General features: G+C 42.6%; 1 protein-coding gene across 3 annotated transcripts in view; it reads right to left on the bottom strand.

The window, feature by feature from the left end:
* The window catches only part of LOC139559838 (kin of IRRE-like protein 1), a 95,989-nt gene extending 70,561 nt beyond the window's left edge, over positions 1–25,428 (bottom strand). The window contains exon 1 of one of the 3 annotated variants that reach the window (XM_071376212.1): positions 24,629–25,428. Coding sequence is in view for 2 of the 3 variants with exons in the window: in XM_071376211.1 (XP_071232312.1) it covers positions 24,629–24,674 (46 nt within the window). In the remaining variant the exon portion in view is untranslated. The remainder of the gene's footprint in view (positions 1–24,628) is intronic. The other 2 variants (XM_071376211.1, XM_071376210.1) reach the window with 2 other exon arrangements.
* Positions 25,429–25,624: the final 196 nt, after the last annotated feature.

Here is a 25,624-nt window from a genome sequence, read left to right as displayed (position 1 = left end):
TCTGACTGACTGGCTATCGTTCAGGCAAATGAGAAATAAGTGCACTCAGGCTATCCGGGAAGGCCAAAGTTAGTTACTTTAAGGAGCAGTTCTCTGTCTGTGGGTCTAACCCCAAGAAGTTCTGGAAAACAGTTAAAGACCTGGAGAATAAACCCTCCTCCTCACACCTGCCCATGTCCCTTAATGTTGATGATGTGGTTGTTACTGACAAGAAGCAGATGGCTGAGCTCTTTAATCACCACTTCATTAAGTCAGGATTCCTATTTGACTTAGCCATGCCTCCTTGCCCATCCAACATTTCCTCATCTCCCCGACCCCTTCTAATGCGACAAGCCCAGATGCTCCTCCCTCTTTTTCCCCTGCCCCGCTACAAAGTTTCTCCCTGCAGGCAGTCACTGAGTCCGAGGTGCTAAAGGAGCTCCTTAAACTTGACCCCAAAAAAACATCTGGGTCAGATGGTTTAGACCCTTTCTTCTTTAAGGTTGCTGCCCCTATCATCGGCAAACCTGTCTCTCCTCTCTGGGGACGTTCCCACTGCTTGGAAGGCAGCCACGGTTCGTCCTTTATTTAAAGGGGGAGAACAAGCTGATCCTAACTGTTATAGGCCTATTTCTATTTTGCCCAGTTTATCAAAAGTGGTCAAAAAACTTGTCAATAATCAACTGACTGGCTTTCTTGATGTCTATAGTATTCTCTCTGATATGCAATCTGGTTTCCAATTAGGTTATGGATGCGCCACTGCAACCTTAAAGGTCCTCAATGATGCCACCATTGCCCTTGATACTAAGCAATGTTGTGCTGCTATTTTTATTGACTTAGCCAAAGCTTTTTATACGGTAGACCATTCCATTCTTGTGGGCCGGCTAAGGAGTATTGGTGTCTTTGAGGGATCTTTGGCCTGGTTTGCTAAATACCTCTCTCAAAAAGTGCAGTGTATAAAGTCTGAACATCTGCTGTCTCAGCCACTGCCTGTCACCAAGGGAGTACCCCAATAATTGATCCTAGGCCCCACGCTCTTCTCAATTTACATCAACAACATAGCTCAGGCAGTAGGAAGCTCTCATCCATTTATATGCTGATGATACAGTCTTATACTCAGCTGGCCACTCCCCGGATGTAGTGTTAAATGCTCGACAACAAAGCTTTCTTAGTGTCCAACAAGCTTTCTCTGCCCTTAACCTTGTTCTGAACACCTCCAAAAACAAAGGTCATGTGGTTTGGTAAGAAGAATGCCCCTCTCCCCACAGGTGTGATTACCACCTCTGAAGGTTTAGAGTCACCTCATACAAGTACTTGGGAGTATGGCTAGATGGTACACTGTCCTTCTCTCAGCCCATATCAAAGCTGGAGGCTAAAGTTCAATCTAGATTTGGTTTCCTCTATCGTAATCGCTCCTCTTTCACCCCAGCTGCCAAACTAACCCTGCTTCAGATGACCATCCTACCCATGCTAGATCACGGAGACGTAATTTATAGATCAGCAGGTAAGAGTGCTCTCGAGCGGCTAGATGTTCTTTACCATTCGGCCATCAGATTTGCCACCAATGCTCCTTATAGGACACATCACTGCATTCTATACTCCTCTGTAAACTGGTCATCTCTGGATACCCGTCGCAAGACCCACTGGTTGATGCTTATCTATAAAACCCTCTTAGGCCTCACTCCCCCCATCGGAGATATCTACTACAGCCCTCATCCTCCACATACAACACCTGTTTTGCCAGTCACATTCTGTTAAAGATCCCCAAAGCTCATCTTTTCAGTTCGCTGCAGGTAGCGACTGAACGAGCTGCAACCCACGGTTATATCCGCGGGGTGGGCGGGTATAGGGTCATGGAATATTGTGTGTATGAAGGGCGGGTGGGTGGCGGGCGGGTTGAATAATGAGAAAGAGATACCTTCAAAATCCATAAATGAAACATTCTTGTGGAATTTATATCTATAGGCTACATTGAAGTTTTTCTTACATTATTTTAGGCTATCTGGCATTAGTGTGTAAGCCTCACCTTTACGGCCAAACTGTCCGTGCGCCAAATAGCCTACACACCGATTGCCAAAATCTTTAGGGAATGGGCAGAAAAAGTTCATGTCGATCCAAGGAGGGAAAAGGGACAATGTAGGAGTTTAATTCAATAAGAGAAAATCTGTGAAATGGAGAGTTGGAAATAAAGAGAAGGGAGGGACAGAAAAGTCATGTTAGGGAAAGATTAAGTGAAGCGGTAAAAGACGACGATAGCAGTGCCGGCCAGCTATGTTATGTATAATTACTGTGAAATGCTATACAAATTCGACAGTCACAAGATAGGACTTCAAATAGGTCTATGGCATGTCAAGGGAACTGTATCCTACTGTTCAGATGGGTTAAATGGAAACTGAAACCTGGACAATGATTCAGCCTTAACATTAACTCCTGCAGAATTAAGTATTTCTTGCAGTAAAATGATACACCAAATGTAGGCTACATTTTTACTTTGCTTTCTTTCAGCATCTTGAGAGAATGTGAATGCACATTTAGCATCTCTTCGGACGGTATCTATCTTTATTAGCATCATAAAAGCTAATAGTAGCCTATTTCAACCACATACAATATGCATCCAAGCAGAACTGAAATCTTTCACAGCCTTCTATTTCCTTACAACCGAACTAAATGATGTAATTTGGAAATTTAACATAGAAAATCTTTACTTTTTTTTTTTTATAGCATTTTCTCACTGGTCCCTAAATGTCTTCCCTCTGCAAAATAAGCATTTTCTATGTTAGCGGGTTAGGGTCAGGTGCATCTTGTAGTAAACCATGTACATCTTGCAGTAAACCATGTACATCTTGCAGTAAACCATGTACATCTTGCAGTAAACCATGTACATCTTGCAACCATGTACATCTTGCAATAAACCATGTACATCTTGAAGTAAACCATGTACATCTTGCAGTAAAACATGTACATCTTGCAGTAAACCATGTACATCTTGTAGTAAACCATGTACATCTTGCAGTAAACCATGTACATCTTGCAACCATGTACATCTTACAGTAAACCATGTACATCTTGCAGTAAACCATGTACATCTTGCAGTAAACCATGTACATCTTGAAGTCGCCTCCGCCGAGTCCTCAACCACCGGATGTTCCCGTTTTTAGGGGAAACGGAAAGAGAGCCTGTGACATTCCGCTTTTGGACGTTAACAAGGCACACTCCATCTTAACTTCTCTTCCACGTTTACTGGATTGGTTGAAAGTGCAGAAGAGAACCTCCGCAACAGTTTCTTTTCTCTCTCCTCGACAAGAATTTTTACGCCTTCTACGTGATGTTACTTCAAGACTAGCTTCTCTCTTTGGTCATGTCCTTTTCTCCATCTTTAAATTAAGTGTATTACTGCTTTCATCCCCTCCGCTCATCCTCCCCTCTCTTTCTATATGCATGCAGTACCACCTCTCCCTTTTTTTCTTTATTTCTCTTTCATTTTGTCTTTCCCCTCCTCTGTTCCTTTCTCACTTCATCCCAACTCCATTTTCTCTCCCCTCCCTCTCTCTGTGGCTCTCTTTGACCACTAATGGAATGCATGGTATTTCCTCCTCTCCTCCCCCTCTCTCTCCACCCCCTGTCAATCTCTCTCTTTCTATCCTCCCTCACTTGAGCCCACTGCCTCTCAGTAATGAAATGTCAACTTTGACATTTGTAAAATTAGTACTCCCATCAACATGTCTTTCATTGGGCTATAGGAACTAACAGTTAGTGTAGCATACCGTCTCGTTGAGTATGTTGATTAAGCAAACAACCAATCTATGCCTCCCCACTGACCATTCACCCTATCCTCTCCTCTCTCTCTCCCCTTTCTCCCTCTCTGTACCTCTTCTCTCCTTCCTTCCTCGTCTCACTCCCTCTCTCATTCTCGCTCTCCTCTATCTGTCTCCCTCCTCTCTCTCCCCACTTCTCCCCTCACTCTCTCTCTGACTGTATCCTCTGTATTTATTGATAAGGTCTTTCACCTTACTTCATACTTCCTATATCTTGCCCTCTTTTGGCCTCTTTCTCTCTATCCTCACATCCCTTTTCCCAGGATCGTTACAAGTAATTCCACAGATTTACATTTTGTCTTCCATCTCTCCCCATCAGGGAGAATAGCTGCCTTTTTTTTCAATGATTAGATTGAAATTTCAGTTTACTTCCAGAATTGACCGACTTAAATTCGATTTGACCCCAACCCTCTTCCCCATGTAATATGGGTCTTCAAATACCCCTATTGGAATGAATTGGAGAGTGCCTGCTGCCTGCATTAACAGCATATGAAGACATTTGCTTTGGCAACGACGTATAACAATGCAAGAAGGGATAAGAAGGGATAGCGACGTGTACATTTTCACTTGCTAGATTTTTTCCAACTCTCCCCCTGCCTCTCTCTCCATCTCTATACTTGTAGCTGTCTTTCTGTCTAACCCTCTATTCATCCCTCACTCAAGCAAATCCAAAAGTTATATCACCCTAGCAAGAGCTGCCTTCTGCAAACATTCCCAATGATGTTCAATTAATACTGTTTAGATAGAGGAGTACAAACAAATGTTTCTGAAAAAGCAGAAAGGGAGATGCAAGGAGAGGGACAATCAGACAGAGAGGGATAGAGCAGAAAAAGGAGAAGAGAAAAAAGGGGGGATTAGAGGTGAAGCGGCTCCTATCCAGACAGTCAACCAGAGAGAAAGAAAAAAAAACAGAAAGAGAGAGCCATAGCTAGATGGGCACACATGCACATGGACAGACGTAAATGGATAGAGACGGAGAGACAGACAGACAAAGACCTGGTTAACAATGCGAGACTGAGACAGTCAAACAGAGAGGCAGCCAGACAGAAGGACAGACAGACAGGCAGCAAGGGGGACAGGCAGAGAGGTAGACAGACAAACAGGCAGCCAGAAGAACAAACAGACAGACAGTCAGAGAAACAGACAAGCAGAGAGGAAGAAAGACAAACAGGAAGCAAGAGAGACAAACAAACAAATAAATAAACAGACATGTTGGGGTGAAACACAACGGGACAGTGCGGGGAGGATGTGAAACAGGTAGCAGGTATGCAGGAGAGAGAGAGAGAAATAGATCACCATGGTAACACTGAGACGAGTGAGAGCAGAGGTAAGAGGGAGAAGAGGAAGCATGCATGCAGTCCCCATGGTAACTGAAAAGGAGGAATCCCGAGCGAGAGAGAGATACACACTAAAAAAGACAAAAGAAATCCCTCATTATCATCCATCCTCCCCTCACTGTCTCCCAGCCCTTCTTACCCCACCAACACTCTCTCTGTTTGTAAAGCCCCCATTATTGTGTGTGTGTGTGTGTGTGTGTGTGTGTGTGTGTGTGTGTGTGTGTGTGTGTGTGTGTGTGTGTGTGTGTGTGTGTGTGTGTGTGTGTGTGTGTGTGTGTGTGTGTGTAGAATGGTCCTCTTAACTGGTATTCTGTTTGTGAGATACTCATTGTGAGATTCTCATGTGATGTCATTCAAATCTCTACAGAGGATGTTGTTTCCGCAGCAAAGACAAATAAAACATAAAAGATATAGCAACAACAAATGAATAACATTTGTTAAATCATGCAAATGGGAAATGGGAAAGAGCCGCGACACCAGATTTCACATGCAGGGTCCATATCATTCAATATACCATATCATTCAATATGCCATTTAGCTAAGCTTAATAGACACTGGAATAGGCAGGTACATTTTTGGGTGAACCTGCATTTTTCCTGTCCTCTCCGCCGCTAAAGCTGTCAAATCCTCCCACGTTTCTAGTTTGAGCAGCTATTTTCAGCAACGGATATTTTTGAATTCAGTTGTCATATTGGCAGGTTTGCTAGCAACAAACTTATTAGCTAGCATCGAGCCTAGTGCTTGATATGCAATGCGATTTCCTCATAATGAACAGTCAGTGTTGACAAGTATCCTGACAAGGCGGCAAACCTTTCTAACCTATTCCAGAAAAAAATCTGGAATTATCATCTCATTATTATGTATGTATCCAAATGAATGTTCATAGAAAACAGCTACTTTGCTGTTATTCTGGCTGAGAGGTTGTGACTGTGTTAGCCGTAGCTAGCTGGCCAGTTAGCAAGCAAGGGATAGGAACATTGCCAGCAAGCATGGCAACGGGACATAAAGAACGAACGACTGGGTCGCGTCCACAAATATAGAACTAATCGAACAAACGACTGGGTTGCGTCGCTAACAATCAAAAGATGAGAAAGTATGAATTTGCTAATATAAATGAAAATATCTGCAAAAAATACAGTCAGAAGTTTACATACACCTTAGCCAAATTCATTTAAACTCAGTTTGTCACAATTCCTGACATTTAATCCTAGTAAAATTACCTGTTTTAGGTCAGTTAGGATCACCACTTTATTTTAAGAATGTGAAATGTCAGAATAATAGTAGAGAGAATAATTTATTTAAGCTTTTATTTCTTTCATCACATTCCCAGTGGGTCAGAAGTTTACATACACTCAATTAGTATTTGGTAGCATTGCCTTTACATTGTTTAACTTGGGTCAAACGTTTTGGGTAGCCTTCCACAAGCTTCCCACAATAAGTTGGGTGAATTTTGGCTCATTCGTCCTGACAGAGATGGTGTAACTGAGTCAGGTTTTTAGGCCTCCTTGCTCGCACATGCTTTTTCAGTTCTGCCTACAAATTTTCTATGGGATTGAGGTCAGGGCTTGTGATGTCCACTCCAATACCTTGACTTTGTTGTCCTTAAGCCATTTTGCCACAACTTTGGAAGTATGCTTGGGGTCATTGTTCATTTGGAAGACCCATTTGCGACCAAGCTTTAACTTCCTAACTGATGTCTTGAGATATTGCTTCAATATATCCACATAATTTTCCAACCTCATGATGCCATCTATTTTGTAAAGTGCACCAGTCCCTCCTGCAGCAAAGCCCCCCCACAACATGATGCTGCCACCCCCGTGCTTCACGGTTGGAATGGTGTTCTTCGGCTTGCAAGCCTCCCCTTTTTCCTCCGAACATAATGATGGTCATTATGGCCAAACAGTTCTATTTTTGTTTCATCAGACCAGAGGACATTTCTCCAAAAAGTACGATCTTTGACCCCATGTGCAGTTGCAAAACGTAGTCTGGCTTTTTTATGGCGGTATTGGAGCAGTGGCTTCTTCCTTGCTGAGCGGTCTTTCAGGTTATGTCGATATAGGACTCATTTTATTGTGGATATATATACTTTTGTACCTGTTTCCTCCAGCATCTTCACAAGGTCCTTTGCTGTTGTTCTGGGATTGATTAGCACTTTTCGCACCAAAGTACGTTCATCTCTAGGAGACAGAACGCCTCTCCTTCCTGAGCGGTGTGACAGCTGCGTCGTCCCATGGTGTTTATACTTGCGTACTATTGTCTGTACAGATGAACGTTTTAACTTCAGGTGCTTGGAAATTGCTCCCAGGGATGAACCAGACTTGTGGAGGTCTACAAATTATTTTTCCGAGGTCTTGGCTGATTTCTTTTGATTTTCCCATGATGTCAAGAAAAGAGGCACTGAGTTTGAAGGTAGGACTTGAAATACATCCACAGGTACACCTCCAATTGACTCATATTATGTCAATTAGCCTATCAGAAGCTTCTAAAGCCATGACATAATTTTCAGGAATTTTCCAAGCTGTTTAAAGGCACAGTCAACTTAGTATATGTAAACTTCTGACCCACTGGAATTGTGATACAGTGAATTATAAGTGAAATTGTATGTCTGTAAACAATTGTGAAAAATTACTTGTGTCATGCACAAAGTAGATGTCCTAACCGACTTGCCAAAACTATAGCTAGTTAACAAGACATTTGTGGAGTGGTTGAAAAACGAGTTTTAAGGCTACAAAATAAGTATATGTAAACTTCTGACTTCAACTGTAAGTATTTATACTGGCAAATGTGTGCTTTCATATTGTTATCTTTGGCAACTGTGGTATAAGTGGGATAAACGTCTCCGTTCTGTACATTACCTTGGAGAAATGAACTCGGCTCCACCTTGTCCCACTGTGTCATCCATTAGTTCCGAGGTAACGTACAGAACGTCAGCGTTTATCCCTTACATAATGCATGCTCTAGAATGCCCTTCAAGCTAATCAGAAACAAGTATTCAAAAATGCCATATAAGCACATATCCCATAATTACAAAGCAAAAACAGTTTGACATTTTTGTCAAATGTATTACAAATAAAACACGGAAATATCACATTTACATAAGTGTTCAGACCCTTTACTCAGTACTTTGTTGAAGCACCTTCGACAGCGATTACAGCCTCAAGTATTCTTGGATATGAGGCTACAAGCTTGCCACACCTGCATTTGGGGAGTTTCTCACATTCTTCTCTGCAGATCCTCTCAAGCTTTGTCAGGTTGGATGGGGAGCATCGCTACACATTTATTTTCAGGTCTCTCCAGAGATGTTCGATCGGGTTCAAGTCCGGGCCACTCAAGGACATTCAGAGACTTGTCCCGAAGCCATTCCTGCATCGTCTTGGCTGTGTGCTTAGGGTCATTGTCCTGGTGGAAGGTGAACCTTCGCCCCAGTCTGAGGTCCTGAGTGCTCTGGAGCAGGTTTTCATCAAAGATATCTCTGTACTTTGCTCCGTTCCATTTTCCCTAAATCCTGACTAGTGTCCCAGTCCCTGCCACTGAAAAACATCCCCACAGCATGATGCTGCCACCACCATGTTCCACCGTAGGGATGGTGCCAGGTTTCCTCCAGACGTGATGCTTGGCATTCAGGCCAAAGAATTCAATCTTGGTTTCATCAGACCAGAGAATCTTGTTTCTCATGGTCAGAGTCCTTTAAGTGCCATTTGGCACCAAGAGGGCTGTCATGTGCCTTTTAGTGAGGAGTGGCTTCTGTATGGCCACTCTACCATAAAGGCCTGATTGGTGGAGTGCTGCAGAGATGGTTGTCCTTCTGGAAGGTTCTCCCATCTCCACAGAAGAACTCTGGAGCTCTGTCTGAGTGACCATTGGGTTCTTGGTCACCTCCCTGACAAAGGCCATTCTCTCCCGATTGCTCATTCTGGCCGGGTGGCCAGCTCTAGGAAGAGTCTTGGTCGTTCCAAACCTCTTCCATTTAAGAATGATGGAGGCCACTGTGTTCCTGGGGTCCTCAATGCTGAAAAGAAATGTTTTACCCTTCCCCAGATCTGTGCCTCGACACAGTCCTGTCTCGGAGCTATACGGACAATTCCTTCGACCTCATGGCTTGGTTTTTGCTCTGACATGCACTGTCAACTGTGGGACCTTATATAGACAGGTGTGTGCCTTTCCAAATCATGTCCAATCAACTGAGTTCACCACAGGTGGACTCCAATCAAGTTGTAGAAACATCTCAAGAATGATCAATGGAAACAGGATGCACTTGAGCTCAATTTTGAGTCTCATAGCAAAGGTTCTGAATACTTACGTAAATAAGGTATTTTTTTATTTGTATAAGTTTGCAAACATTTTTAAAAACCTGTTTTCGCCTTGTCATTATGGGGTATTGTGTGTATATTGATGAGGGAAATAATTTATTTAATCCATTTTAGAATAAGGCTTTAACATAACATAATGCTGGAAAAGTCAAGGGGTCTGAATACTTTCCGAATGCACTGTATTCTATATATTCTATGCACATTTCATGCCAATATATCCCAAACGATAGAGCACTGCAAAGGTAATGTGGGTGTGTTTTGGACGACAGCACCCAGCAGCAGACAGACACTTAATCCCAAATGGCTCCCTATTCCCTTTATAGTGCACTACATTTGACCACGGGCCCTGGTCAAGCGCAATATAAAAATAATAGGGTGCCATTTGGGATGTAGTCAGAGAGATGAAATGAGTAAAGCATCTTGACCTGTCTAAATGTGCTGAGCTCAGGGAGGCATGGTAGCAGACAAACAGAATCTGCATCCCAAATTGCACCATATTCCTTATATACTGCACTACTTTTAATCAGAGCCCTTTAGTGCACTATAAAGAGAACAGGGTGCCATTTGGGACACACACAGACAATCATCAAGGTGCCTACAAATAAATAACAAGCAGATCTACAAGATGAGAGATAACAGCCTGGACTTAATGACATCATTGTCATTGACAGCACAGCACATGACAATAGGAGCACAATAGGAGCTAAAGATGCATAGGCATTGCCATTAGCCAGCTGGTATAGATGACAGCAAAATGGACCTGGCCAGTAAAAAAAATGTAATCTGGAATAAATATGTGGAATAAGAAACGGAAATAAATATCTGAAATAAGAGATTTGAATAAATATCTGGAATACAAAACTGGAAAAAATATATGTTGTGTATTCACCATTAAATAATCTTAGAAGGAAAGAAACAGAGATAAACTGATTTCAAAAGAAAAGAAGCTGTCTTAATAGGACATTGATGACTCACTCAAACCCATTGACATTGCCTTCGAGAGTTGAATAAATTAGAATAACCAGATAAAAAATGTATATATTGAAAACATTTAAATAATGGATAGAATAACTGAAAAGTAAAAGTGAGTTGTACAGATTTTTAATGCAGATAAGATTGACATATTCATTCAACCATACAAAAAACCCTACACTCTTAGAAAAAGAGGTTCCAAAAAGGTTATTCAGCTTTCCCTGTGGGAGAACCCTTTGAAGAACCCTTTTGGGTTCCAGGTAAAACCCTTTTGGTGTTCCATGTAGAACCCCCTTATATAGAACCCTTTTAGGTTCTAGGTAGAACTTTTTTTAAAGAAAAGTTTAAACTTCCAAAAATCCACCCTTGCATTGAAATCCAAATCAGTTTCACAGAGTTAACACTGTTGAATTCGTCCATCAGAGTTGGGGTAAATTCGGAATTTAGTTAAATTCCACCCATGAATTTAAATTCACATTTGACTTGGCCACACTCCACAGGAAGCAGACTTTAAATATAATTTTATTAAAGGAAGTAGAATTGAATTGAAACCAATTCAAAGAAATTCACCTGAGACATGAATCATACGTCTCATTCCTTTGACAAATATTTTGCCAAAAGCATCTGCCACCTCTCACTAAAGAAAACAGATACCATTTTAAATATTAGTTTGATAGCTCAAAGATGTCAAACAGTATTTTATTTGTATTTTTGTCATTAGATGTTAGGTTGTTCCCTTCCATTCTGGAGTGTGATCTAATGCGTTCTGGGCTAAAAAAAATAATATTTGAAATATTTAATAACATGTAGGTGAGTTATGAATTATTATAGACAACCTAAAACATCTTCTTAGAATATTTCCAGACCACTACTTATAAAAAATTGTTGTTTTTTTAAATAATATAAAAAAAAAATGTTTTTTTAAATAATATGTTAAAACATAGTACTGGTAACCATACATGATGTCAAAAGGTATGGAATAAATTATCCATTAGAATTTCAAGTCATTTCATTGAATTCAATTCTACTTCCTTTTATTCAAATTCAATGCAAATTCTGCTTCCTATGGGGTGTGGCCAATTGAAATTCAATTCAAAATTCAATAATTTAATTGGACTTAAAGACCAATTCGCAACTCAATTCAGAATTGACCCCAACCCTGTCGTCCATTACTGTGCATATAATGTAAGTGGCATAGTAAAAATCCCATGCAGTCAGTGCATGTTAGATTGACTTGCTATATTGCCCTAGTTTCAGTTCAGTTCATCTTTACAGTTTAAAGAGAATTAATTAAATTCAAGAATAAGCTATATTTAACGACAAACTAGTCTTAATAGGTCTTATCCAAATGTACAGTACAGATGATGTTTCCTATCAAAACTTTTGACTATCATCTTTGAACCAAAAGGTGATCGAGAGGGAGAATTCAAATGTATTTTTAAATACACCGGATTAAGTAATAGTGTGGGGAGTTGTCTGAAAATATATTTCCCAAAACATTTGTTTTAAAACCCCATTGAAATCACCCAAGTCAATTTTTAAAAAATGGGCTAACTTTGTAATTGCTGTTTTGAGTGAAGAAGAACCGGACATTTTCTGCAAAGATTCTGTTGTGAATAATACGATCACACTACGCATAATGAGGCTATTGTTTAGTACTGATATACAATTGACTTGAATATATTGAATATATACAGTTTATTATATTCTAAATAGCCCATGGCAATTGAAATATATAATAGTACATTTGCTTGCTATGATGATATCTACATGAGACACAATGAGACACAATCTTAGAATTGAGACACAGATCTTGAGTACCATTGTGACTTGGGGAGACAAACCGTGACATTTGAGGACAGAAATCTATTAACTCCGAGTCCCCTCTCAATTCTGTCTTCTCTCCCCTCTTTCCCTCCCTCCCCTCTCTCTCTCCCCTCTGTGGTGGGGTCACCTATGGTCAGAGCTGAAGCTGGACTACCAGGACTTTGCCTCTTCTCCTCTACCATGTGCAGTGCAGCATAATCCATTTCATGAAAGCCTTTCCATTCCTCCATCCGTCCGTTTCTTCTTTGCCCTGTACTGTAGATTCCACACACAACCCACTCTTCTTTCCCCTCCTCCCCTCCTCTCTCAAACACCTGCTCTTGACTATGTTGCCTTTTGACATCTATATATCTATATATGTATCTTCTCCTACATTTCTTTGAAGTCCCTTTCTCCCTCTGCGTGTTGCTACGGAAACTGTCTCTCCAGCGCAGCACCTCTCTCTCTCTCTCTCTCTCCCGCCTCTGGTTAGATGGTTGCTATAGAAACAGACGTATTGTATTATATTTAAGAGTGAAATAAAATGATGTTTATCTCTCTCTATTTGCTCGCTCTTTCTTCCTACCCCACATCTCTGCCTCTATCATCAGTACATGGTATTTTATTTCTATTTGGCTCTCACCCCTCTGCCTTGTTAAAAGAAACACACACATACTGCCCCGGGGAGATGTAAAACCATCCTTACGTGAAACAATTACATTGTAATCCCCTCCGCCAGAACAACGACACACAAATCTCCTACTGTGGTGACGTCATCTCCGCCTCTCGCCAAAAGTTTATATCATAACTTCATTTATCAAGGCCGCATCCCCTAATCACTTTGCAGTGCACCACTTTTGACAAAGACACATAAGGACGATACAGGGAATAGGGTGCCATTTGGGATGCACCCTAAAGATAATGACACCACTGTCCCCTCTACGATCAACGGTGTCTCAGGCTTATCTCTTTCTCCTCTACAGAGGTGTCACCTCTACCGTCACAAACACTGATAACCCATAACACACTTCACTACCCTCCCACGGTTCAGTCTTAGTTGTTATTCACTGATCATAATCAGTCAGCCTTACTACAAAACATGAGGCAAATGTAGTGCGCTACATAAGCAATAGGGTGCCATTTTGGACACAGCAAGGGGGCGCGTTTGAGAACCCCTGTTGTCAAAGTGTGTTGGATTACGATGTCAAAATAAAATGGTCTGACTTGCACCTGCGTGTAGACTGCATGAACAATTCAACAAGTCATAAAAGGGACAAGTTTCTGCAGTTGCTCCTTCACAAAACGCATCCTGTAGCCATCGCCTGCATTGTGGTAGGCTCTAATGTAAACCGATCATTAGTTGGTACATTTTCGCGCCAGGAGAGTTCAACCAATGATGTCATTGGTTGACTGAGCCTGCTGTATGATCTAAAAATGAATGGATTCATGTTTTGTAACAATTATCGTGGCCTTTGTGTTTCGCCAGTTGCACGATCACGCTTATTCGCTTATAATAGGGCCATTGCACTTGTCTCAACTATGTTCCCATCTGCCAGGACATTGCAGGATTTCTAGGTTGAATCATTTCCCCTGGCTTTGTAAAGACTACAGCCTGACAGGTGTCCTACTTCCTCGTTTCCGCCCTTCGAAGGCAGTGTTTTCAAAACGGGGGGCGGTACTAGTTTACAGGTTCACAGGAGCTATGTTACCGTGCACTGTCTTTCCGAGATTGCTAAATAGTTAGCTACGATGGCTGTTTCTGATGAGTGCTCTTTCCAAGGAGAGCTGGACAACAAAACATTATTTGATGCATAGGAACATAGAGCCGTATTTATTTGAGCTGGAATACCCTGAAGAGGAGTGGAGACTGCAAAAAAATTATATTGCAAGACCAGCAAGCAGCGGCCGAGGCAAGCTGGACCAGAATACAAAACAGCAATAGTCAAATGAGTAAGCTGTTTTGCTGTCGGTAGCTAGCTAGCAATATAAGCTCTCTTTTTACACGAGGCAGGGTTGTTCAGTACAGTAAAATTGTGATTGATTTGGCCATAATGGGGCTTGCTAGTACCACTACAAGGCAAGCTAGCCAAGTTTAGCTAGCGGTGTATTTACGGTACCTAAAATGTACTGAGATCTAACATTATAGCTAGGTAACCAGCCTCAGTGCCTCTCATTAGGCGCAAAACTTTGACTCCATATCAGTCTTGGAGTAACTATACCTGTGTGTTGTAGCTACTGCAGCTAACGTGTCTGTGAGAAGTCTTATATTCTACACCATGTTGCTACAGTAGGAAATACAGACAGTACACAACGATTGCCCATGAATGTGTAATACCGTTTGTCTTTCTCTCACAGACAACACCGTTTGGATATAAAGAAGTTGATGACGATCAAGAAATGTGAAAAGTTCCATAACAACAATCTCCCCTTGTATCAAAGTGACTCCGAACACCTCACTGCCCACCCCAAAACACCATATACAATAATTCCCTTGGTAAAACTGTAGTTACTTATTCTGTACATAATGTTGCTGCTACCGTCTCTTATGTCCGAAAATAACTTCTGGACATCAGAAGAGTGATTACTCACCACAAACTGGAAGAAGCTTTTACCTTTAACGAGTCCGATGAGAAGGATATACTGCTCTCCCGGGAATAGGCCCAAATCTCCGTCATTTAAAAAGACGAAGGAAAAGAGTACACAGATCGGGCTGCCTTCTGAGAATCTGTAGGCGAGCGAGTAAACTCCCACTGCCATCCATCCTACTTGCGAACATTGGAAAATAAAATTGATGACCTACGATTACGATTATCCTACCAACGGGACATTAAGAACTGGAATATCTTATGTTTCACCGAGTCGTGGCTGAATGACGACACGGATAACATAGAGCTGGCGGGATCTTCCATGCACTGGCAAAACAGAGAAGCTACGTCTGGTAAGACGAGGGGTGGGGATATCTTTTTGTCAATAACAGCTGGTGCGCGATGTCTAATATTAAAGAAGTCTTGAGGTATTGCTCACCTGAGGTAGAGTACCTTATGATAAGCTGTAGACCACACTATCTACCAAGAGAGTTCTCATCTATATCATTCGTAGCCGTCTATTTACCACTACAGACCGATGCTTCCACCAAGACCACACTCAACCAACTCTATAAGGCCATAAGCAAACAAGAAAATTCTCATCCAGAAGCGGCGGTCCTAGTGGCTGGGGACTTTAACGCAGGGAAGCTTAAATCAGTTTCACCAAATTTTACCAGCATGTGCAACCAGAGGGGAAAAAACTCTAGACCACCTTTACTCCACACACAGAGATGCATACAAAGCTCTCCCCGCCCTCCATTTGGCAAATCTAACCATAATTATATCCTCAGTGTTCCTGCTTACATGCAAAAACTAAAGCAGGAAGTACCAGTGACTCGCTCAATACAGAAGTGGTCAGATGACACTGATGCTACGCTACAGGACTGAGTCTGTAATACCTACATGTTTCAAGCAGACCACCATAGTCCCTGTGCCCAAGGAAGCAAAGGTAACCTGCCTAAATGATTACCGCCGCGGAGCACTTATGTCGGTAGCCGTGAAGTGCTTTGAAAGGCCGGTCATGGCTCACATCAACAGCATCCCCCCAGATACCCTAGACCCACTCCAATTCACATACCATCCCAACACATCCACAGATGACACAATCTCAATCGCACTCCACACTGCCCTTTCCCACCTTGACAAAAGGAAAACCTATGTGAGAATGCTGTTCATTGACTTCAGCTCAGCGTTCAACACCATAGTACCCACGAGGCTCATGACTAAGCTAAGGACCCTGGGACTAAACACCTCCCTCTGCAACTGGAACCTAGACTTCCTGACAGGCCGCCCCCAGGTGGTAAGGGTAGGCAACAACACATCTGCCACGCTGATCCTTAACACTGGGGCACCTCAGGGGTGTGTACTTAGTCCACTCCTGTACTCCCTGTTCACCCACGACTGTGTGGCCAAACACGACTCCAACACCATCATTAAGTTTGCTGACGACACAACAGTGGTGATGATCACCAACAACGATGAGACAGCCTACAAGGAGGTCAGAGAACTGTCAGTGTGGTGCCAGGACAACAACCTCTCCCTCAATGTGAGCAAGACAAAGGAGCTGATCGTGGACTACAGGAAAAGGCTGGCCGAACAGGCCCCCATTAACATAAACGGGGCTGTAGTGGAGCGGGTCGAGAGTTTCAAGTTCCTTGGTGTCCACATCACCAACAAACTATCATGGTCCAAGCACACCAAAGACAGTCAAGAAACCTTTTCCCCTCAGGAGACTGAAAAGATTTTGCATGGGTCCTCAGATCCTCAAAAAGTTCTACAGCAGCACCATCGAGAGCATCCTGACCGGTTGCATCACTGCCTGGTATGGCAACTGCTCGGCATCTTACCGTAAGGCGCTACAGAGGGTAGTGCGTACGGCCCAGTACATCACCGGGGCCAAGCTTCCTGCCATCCAGGACCTCTATACCAGGCGGTGTCAGAGTAAGGCCCTAAAAGTGTTGTATTTTAATAAAACTGCATTGTTGGTTGGTCTACACCTGTTGTATTCGGCGCATGTGACAAATAAAATGTGATAGCAGAACTTGGCTAGGTGAAGTGAACATCTGTGCCTCACACTCCATTAAAATACATTTGCTCGAAAAATGGGGGGGAATTCAATAATACTGTTGGTCCCTCTTGAGACACAGTAGCCAGTATACACTTCCTCAAAATAGATAACTCAAGAAATCTGTCATTAATTCTGACGTTTTACCTAGGTCTTAGTCACACAATTGTACATCTAACTAAAGACGATTGGTGCAGTATTTCTCAAGTGAAAAAATGTGCATGAAAATGAGTCGTAATCTCTGAATGACAACAAACACTTCATTGAAGAATCCCTACTGTTGACCAATCACCGGCGAAAGGGGCGAGTTTGGCAAACACTGATCTAGTCCACTATTTGTATCCTTACGCCTCAATCTGGTCTTCTATTGTGTGATGGAAAGCAGTGGCAGCATCTCAAATGACACCCTATTCCCTACATAGTGCACTTCTTTTTACCAGGGCCTATATGGCTCTGGTCAAAAGTAATGCCCTATAGAGGGAAGAGGGTGCCATTTGGGACGCAGATTGTAATTGGTGGATTGTGGATGTGACATGCAAGACCTATCACAAAGACCACCATTTTACAGGAGTTGGTCAAAGTATTTCAGGTGTCAAAAATGACGTGAGCATAATTGAATTGTTTTTCCTCACAGACAATGGAGAGAGAGAGGGGGGGAGAGAAAGGGGGGAGAGAGAGAGGGGGGGAGAGAGAGAGGGGGAGAGAGAAAGGGGAGAGAGAGAGGGGGAGAGAGAAAGGGGGGAGGGAGAGAGAGGGGGGGAGAGAGAAACTGTTAGAAATTACCTCCACTTCTCACTTGTCATACTTGCTCTACGTTCTCTCTTTTCAGTCCTACACTGGCTCAAATAAAACATCCCCCACGCACATAATCTGCACCCCATACGGCAGCCTATATAGTGCACTACTTTTGACCAAGGCCCATGTGGCTCTGGTCAAAAGTAGCGCACTACATAGGGGATAGGGTGCCATTTCCGACAGAGTCGGTGGAAATTGACACTGTTGTTCCGGGAAAAACGCTATGTATCATATCAAGGCATCCTAAATTCAACAGTTGTTCATATTGTTAGCATTATTTACGGCCGTTCTGTGTCATTTGTGATTAGGTTTAGATAACAGCGTAGTTATACAGTTGCTCGTGGCACAGAAGAACCATAGGGCCCTGGTCAAAAGTAATGCACTATGTAGGGAATAGGGTGCTATTTGGGGCGGCCCTAGTGATGAAATTCACCATACTATTCTGGTGATCCTGAGCTACTTCACAGAGCAGTGACCAAAACTGCAGTGCAAGGAGGACATGTCTAGTCTCCCTCTATCGTTCTTAGTTTAGAATGCCTATTTCCCTTTCCTCCTGCTGTCACTAAGAGAGGAAAGAGTGGTAGATGGAAAGAGACAGACCGAGATGTAGCAGGATGGAAAGAAAAAGAGAGGAAGAGACAGGGATGGGGAGAAAGACAGAGAGAGGAAGCGACAGGGATGGGGAGAAATAGAGCGAGAGAAAGGGAGAGAAAGGGAGAAAGCGAGAGAGAGGGCCCTGACAGTAAATCTCAGTAAGACCAAAATAATGGTGTTCCCAAAAAAGGTCCAGTCGCCAGGACCACAAATACAAATTCCATCTAGACACCATTGCCCTAGAGCACACAAAAAAACTATACATACCTTGGCCTAAACATCAGCGCCACAGGTAACTTCCACAAAGCTGTGAACGATCTGAGAGACAAGGCAAGAAGGGCCTTCTAAGCCATCACCTACAGAGAGATGAACCTGGAGAAGAGTCCCCTAAGCAAGCTGGTCCTGGGGCTCTGTTCACAAACACACCCCACAGAGCCCCAGGACAGCAGCACAATTAGACCCAACCAAATCATGAGAAAACAAAAAGATAATTACTTGACACATTGGAAAGAATTAACAAAAAACAGAGCAAACTAGAATGCTATTTGGCCCTAAACAGAGAGTACACAATGGCAGAATACCTGACCACTGTGACTGACCCAAACTTAAGGAAAGCTTTGACTATGTACAGACTCAGTGAGCATAGCCTTGCTATTGAGAAAGGCCGCCGTAGGCAGACATGGCTCTCAAGAGAAGACAGGCTATGTGCACACTGCCCACAAAATGAGGTGGAAACTGAGCTGCACTTCCTAACCTCCTTCCCAATGTATGACCATATTAGAGAGACATATTTCCCTCAGATTACACAGATCCACAAAGAATTTGAAAACAAATCCAATTTTGATAAACTCCCATATCTACTGGGAGAAATTCCACAGTGTGCCATCACAGCAGCAAGATTTGTGACCTGTTGCCACAAGAAAAGGGCAACCAGTGAAGAACAAACACCATTGTAAATACAACCCATATTTATGCTTGTTTATTTTAACTTGTGTGCTTTAACCATTTGTACATTGTTACAACACTGTATATATATAATATAACATTTGTAATGTCTTTATTGTTTTGAAACTTCTGTATGTGTAATGTTTACTGTTAATTTTTATTGTTTATTTCACTTTTGTATAATATCTACCTCACTTGCTTTGGCAATGTTAACACATGTTTCCCATGCCAATAAAGCCCCTTGAATTGAATTGAATTGAATTGAGAGGAAGAGACAGGGATGGGGAGAAAGAGAGAGAGAGGAGACAGGGGTTCAATATTGTTTTGTAGTATTTACTCTTTTGGGTCACTACTTAGATATTCCCATTTTGACAAGGTAAAGACTTGGCTAACACTAGTTCACTTGAGAGACCTAACTTAAAATCACTATTTTATGGTATCAGAGTATAAATTGGTTTTAAAAAACTTGAAAATAATATATATATATATATTTTTTTACCTACATAGCCCCTATTCAAAAGTAGTACACTATATAGGGGACGCACACTACCACACAACGCCTATAATTACAGCCATTCGAAACCAACCAACACACACACACAACTCCACACAACAATCAATAAGACATCACTTCACACACTATTACAGTCAGTAAGGAAGGAGTGTTGACTGACTGACTGATATTAACAATGAATAGTAGTGGCATAGGACTGTAAACATTGCAGACTCATTTGTTAGTATAGTATTACATGCCTTTGCCATTGTGTTTGTTATGGGTAGGCTATTGATAGTGTAATCATAACTGAATAAAGCTGTATGAATGGCTGATGCAATAGATGCGTTGCACGATATTTGGTATTTGTATCAATACCGAACAGGACCGGCGAGTGGTGTACTCTCAGGTGCAGACTAGGCAGGTACGCTGCACGCGCACCAGATGGAGCTCTACTCAACAACCAGTGATTAGCAGATCCAACTGCACAGACAGGAGAGAACGAATGGCCATAATTAAACAGATCCCGCTCACAGAACCTAACGACAACATTAATCAAAACAGTCTTTGGAGCTGCTATCGAGCGCCATGAAGTTTCAATGGACATTTTCATCGCTACAGAAACGGTGCTGGACACGGTGGACAGGGATAATCGATCAACGGCGGTGCCGTGGTAACGTATGAGGCACTTCATTCAGTAATCCTTGTTGAGAAATGTATTTTCACCTAAAAAGGTGAAATATTTCATTAATTTGCTTGTCGTCTGTCTCTAGGCAAGTGCAGGCGAGACTACCTGCGTGCTGAGTATTCTCGGATATCCCCGACCTTGGAGCAACATAGGCCTATAAGCAACACTGTTACATTGCCGGAGGCAAACCATGTCTTGAGGGACTACATGCTGAAAGGGAGAGACATGACTATAGGCTACGCACACTATAGGCTACGTGTCCATGCCAAACGCAGAGAGATCTGGTGACTCATGTTACATTCTAATCGGGCTGGAGTTTTTCCAGTTCTAATTGCCCATGTTCATTCAAGAAGGGTGCAATTGTGGCATGCGATTCGGTGCGTTCCTGCATGTGGGCTTTCCTGCATCTGCAGGAACTCTTTTATACTTCTATTGGTCCATTTTTTAGTTAGGACAGGCGGGAGGCGAGGGCGCTTCAGTACCTACATATGTGGCATTAATGCACAATAATGTTGGATGCCACCCGCCGACAAACCCCACATTTGGGCACTGTTTTCCCTCAGTTCTGTTATCGATGGCGAGGGCAGGTGTTTAGCTTAGCCAGCTAGTCCTGAGGAGGACCCCGGTACACAGCAGGCAGGAGGCGAGGGAGACACCAAGATAGCTAGCACACGGTGTCGCTAACTACCAAGGTAGCTAGTACACAGTGTTACCCTAGCCTCCAGTCTGCTGCGCTAGCAGGAGGTGGGGACTACCGATATACAGTGTCCTTCACCTCCGTCTGTCATGCACGGTTTTCTCCGGTACACAGGAGGCGGGGGCAACACCGTGTGCTAGCTAGCTACCTAGCAAGCTAGCACTGCTAGCCCACGGTGTCGCTAAGTATTAACCTGTCTAGGACTGGGGTTCCGCTCGCCAACAGCCAATAAAATTGCAGGGCGCCAAATAAAAACAACAGAAATCTCATAAATCAAATTTCTCAAACATACAAGTATTAGGCAACATTATAAAAGATAAAATTCTCATTAATCCAGCCACAGTGTCTGATTTCAAAAATGCTTTACAGCGAAAGCTCCACAAACGATTATATTAGGTCACCACCAAGTCACAGATAAACCCAGCCATTTTTCCCGCCAAAGAGAGGAGTCACAAAAAGCACAAATAGAGATAAAATGAATCACTAACCTTTGATGACCTTCATCAGATGACACTCATAGGACTTGATGTTACACAATACATGTATGTTTTGTTCGGTAAAGTTCATATTTATATCCAAAAATCTTATTTTACATTGGCGTGTTAGATTCAGTAGTTCCAAAACATGCAGTGATATTGCAGAGAGACACATGAATTCACAGAAATACTCATAATAAATGTTGATGAAAATACAGCTATTATACATGAAACTTTAGATACACCTCTCCTTAATGCAACCGCTGTGTCAGATTTCAAAAAAACTTTGCGGAAAAAGCATAATCTGAGAACGGCGCTCAGAGCTCAAACCAGCCAGAGAAATATCCGCCATGTTGGGTAGTCAACATTATTCATATATAAATATTCACTTACCTTTGATGATCTTCATCAGAATGCACTCCCAGTGACTGAGAACGAGGCTGTAGGCAGACCCCTTAGTAAAACAGCTCTCATTCGCTCCCACTTCACATGAGCAGCCTGAAACCACGTTCTAAAGACAGTTGACATCTAGTGGAAGCCTTAGGAAGTGATAAATAACCCATATCCCACTGTGTATTCGATAGGGGTGAGGTCAAAAACTACAAACCTCAAATTTCCCACTTCCTTTTTGGATTTTTTCTCAGGTTTTTGCCTGCCATATGAGTTCTGTTATACTCACAGACATCATTCAAGCAGTTTTAGAAACTTCAGGGTGTTTTCTATCCAATACTAATAATAATATGCATATATTAGCATTTGGGACTGAGTAGGAGAAAGTTCACTCTGGGCATGCTATTCATCCAAAAGTGAAAATGCTGCCAGCCTATCCCAAACAAGTTCAACGGTGAGGGCAGGTGTTTGACCTGGCGGTACGGCGTCCCAGCAAAATAAATAGTGGAGGTGCACCGTGTCAGTAAAACGTGAGCCTATCACAATTAATACAACATGGCCAAAAAACTATAGGCTATTACACCACTATTTAACATTACTGCATGTCAGCCGCATGAAAAAATAGTGAATTACCTGGAAACAGGTTGGTAATACGCTCCAAATTGCATTGTGGTTTGAGGGTGGCCGAGAGCTCGCAGACAAGGCGGAGATGAGTGGCCGAGAGTGAGGCGGGCGTTGACAAAAGTGGATGCATCAACTCAGGCTACAAGTGTAAGCAGAATATCATTGCAATACACGTAGGTATTTTGTAACAGATGTCTCTTTCCATTCATCAAACTGGGGATGCATAGTGAACTGTTGCGGTTTGGATGCTGAAATTACTTTGTGAATGAACGAATGTGCGCGGGTAGCCTACAGGAGTGCCTTTGTTAAGTGATTGTTTGACAATCAGATGAAAACATCATGACTGGTTGTGTTCATGCATCATTAGGCGGCGTGTCCATAAGGCCAGGGGAAGCTTTCTCTAAAGTAAATGTTATTAAATTGGCCAAATTATATAGCCTAATTAGCTTACTCCTGTCTATACAGAAAGAAATAAAATCATTCAAAATAGGCTACTACACCAGAAAGCATGATTTAACCACAGAGGATCATTAGGGTCCCAAAAAACAACCGTTTTCAAATCGCATAGCCTACAGTCGGAAGGGCCCGCAATTTGTGCAGTGCGCGTTGAAATTACCAAATCGATGATTGTTGAGTTGCGATTGTTAGTGAAAAGCAGAGAGACCCAGCCAGGCGTATCGCAATATTTGAAAAGACAGTTGCGCATAAACTGTTTGGAAAGCAAATGGCTATTGCTGTAAAGAGATGACAATGAAAAGGATCCAGAGTGCCGCAGCGGTCTAAGGCACTGCATCTCCGTGCTTGAGGCGTCACTACAGACACCCTGGTTCGAATTCAGGCTGTATCACACCCGGCCATGACTGGGAGTCCCATAGGGCGGGGCACAACTGACCCAGCGTTGTCCAGGTTTTGCCGGGGTAGGCCATCATTGTAAATAAGAAATTGTTCTTAACTGACTTGCCTAGTTAAATAAATAAAAAATCTGTATTTTGGTTATCAAAATTCTTAATTGTATTTGTGTCTCCCCTTCTCGTAGGCCAATTATATGGATCAGACAACATATTTGTATTGATATGTTTGTCAGTGTCAGCAGAGTAAGCTACCCTGTAATTGTTGTAGTATAAAAAAAATGCATGGGGCACTAAGGTTGTCCCATACCAGTAAAAAAATGTCATATAATTTCGCCCCTGTTACTGAGCCACATTCAAAAGCGTCACACAAGCGGGGCGGGTGTTCATGAAGGAACCAATGGGATGTTCGAGGGGGGCGTTCCTGCAGGTGCACGAATGCCGACATGCAGGAACGCCCCGAATTGCGGGATGCAATTGCACACTATTGGTTCAATCAATCTCTCTCTGGCACACCATGTGCATTGAGTAGCCTAGTAATATGTGCGTTTTACAGTTCTCCCGTGATATAGGGCTAAAGCATATTGCTGGGCCATATACATTTAGTTGTGTGAATCTTTTTGATTCATGCATTACAATGGTCAGATCAAACCAATAGCCTACATACAGTTGAGCTGATCTCTCTCACTCTCTGTGCAGGCGCACAGAATTACAGAACTCGTAATTGTGGAAATATGTACCCGAATGTCACTATTCTGATTTCTCCGTTTCTCATACCATGTTTTCAGGGAGACCACGAATAATGCCTCCGTTCCCATCATGAACTACTGTCAAATAAAGCTATTCCAGTATAATATTACACATGCAATTTAGCAGACGCTTTTACCAAAAGCGACGTACAGTTATGCGTGCATTCATTTTACATACGAGTGATCCCAGGAATCAAACCCACCACTACCCTGGCTTTACAAGAGCCATGCTCTCTCTAACTGAGCTACAAAGAACAAGATCAAATGCAAAACGGCTAAAACATGGAATGTGAAACACACACAGTATTCAGTGGCCAAAGAGGTAGGCTATGGAAAGACGGATGAGAAGATAGATACATTAAAAAAAATCACTTTTACTATTTTCCTTCTGCTTCCATTGGATAGAAACAGAATACGTACAAATGCAAGCAGTTGACCAGCGGGCTTCAGTTTTCCTCACCTTTGTTCAAACTGATAGTCAAAGTTATTATCCATAGCCTCAGCATGATTCAGCCGAGTGCATTCAAAATCACCTCGGCAAAGTCTGTTCTGCTCTGTAAACACACCATCAATTCCCTCTAGAAAATAGTTTACTCGCCAACAACGGGAATAATGTTGTAATCCGTTGATCGTCAATTGCAGCGGGTTTGCTTCGTCTCCGGTTCGCGTGCCCCCTTGGCTTTTCCTTATTTTTGTGCTATCCCCACTTGTTTCTCATTTTCTTCCCTTCGATCTCAGCCTCTTTACTCTGGCTGCGTGTACAGCGCCGATCCGTATGTTCATTCATTTAAGAGCGAATTCCTCTTGCTTTTTCTTCTTGCTACCTCTACACAGAATCAACAGAGAACGAACCTCCTACTCCAAAAAGCCACAATGTTTTTACTCTGCAAGCGGGGAATGGCGCTTCTGTAAGAGTTGACTTGGGGAATTGCACACTGTAGCCTGGTCATCAGACTCAGTTATCCTCTTTCCCGAATGTCCATTATTGCCCGGTGCCCTTCAAGCAGTTTATTATTATTATTGTCTGTCTGTCATCAGTGATACGTGCAGTGGCTACCCATCATTCAGGGCAGGTGGGGGCAGAGTCCTACCTGTTTTGAGCCCCACCTGTTTAGCAAAAAAAAAATATATATAGTTTGCTGTTATTTTGGCATTAATACGTTTCACATATCAGTTTGCAAACAAAACAACATTGAGCTAATAAAGCAGCATACAAACATGGTCTCTTTTTTGCTTTCTTGAGTAAGGCAGCTCCAAAATGCAGGTGTTTCAGCCTAGCTCAGTGGTTTCTGTGGTGGTGGGGCAGCCAGCGGAAAATACAGAGCGTAGGGGTTGGTAATGTTCTCTGGTTGCGCCGTGATTGGCTCAGTGTTCTGTCACTCATGGGGACACTACGTCACCGGGAAATCTACAGGGAGAGCTCGAAAATTCAAGCCCCTTGGGTGCTGCCATAGAT

This window comes from Salvelinus alpinus, chromosome 30 (genome assembly GCF_045679555.1).
Source record: "Salvelinus alpinus chromosome 30, SLU_Salpinus.1, whole genome shotgun sequence".
NCBI classification, from domain to species: domain Eukaryota; kingdom Metazoa; phylum Chordata; class Actinopteri; order Salmoniformes; family Salmonidae; genus Salvelinus; species Salvelinus alpinus.
This window is presented reverse-complemented; position numbering and strand designations above follow the sequence as displayed.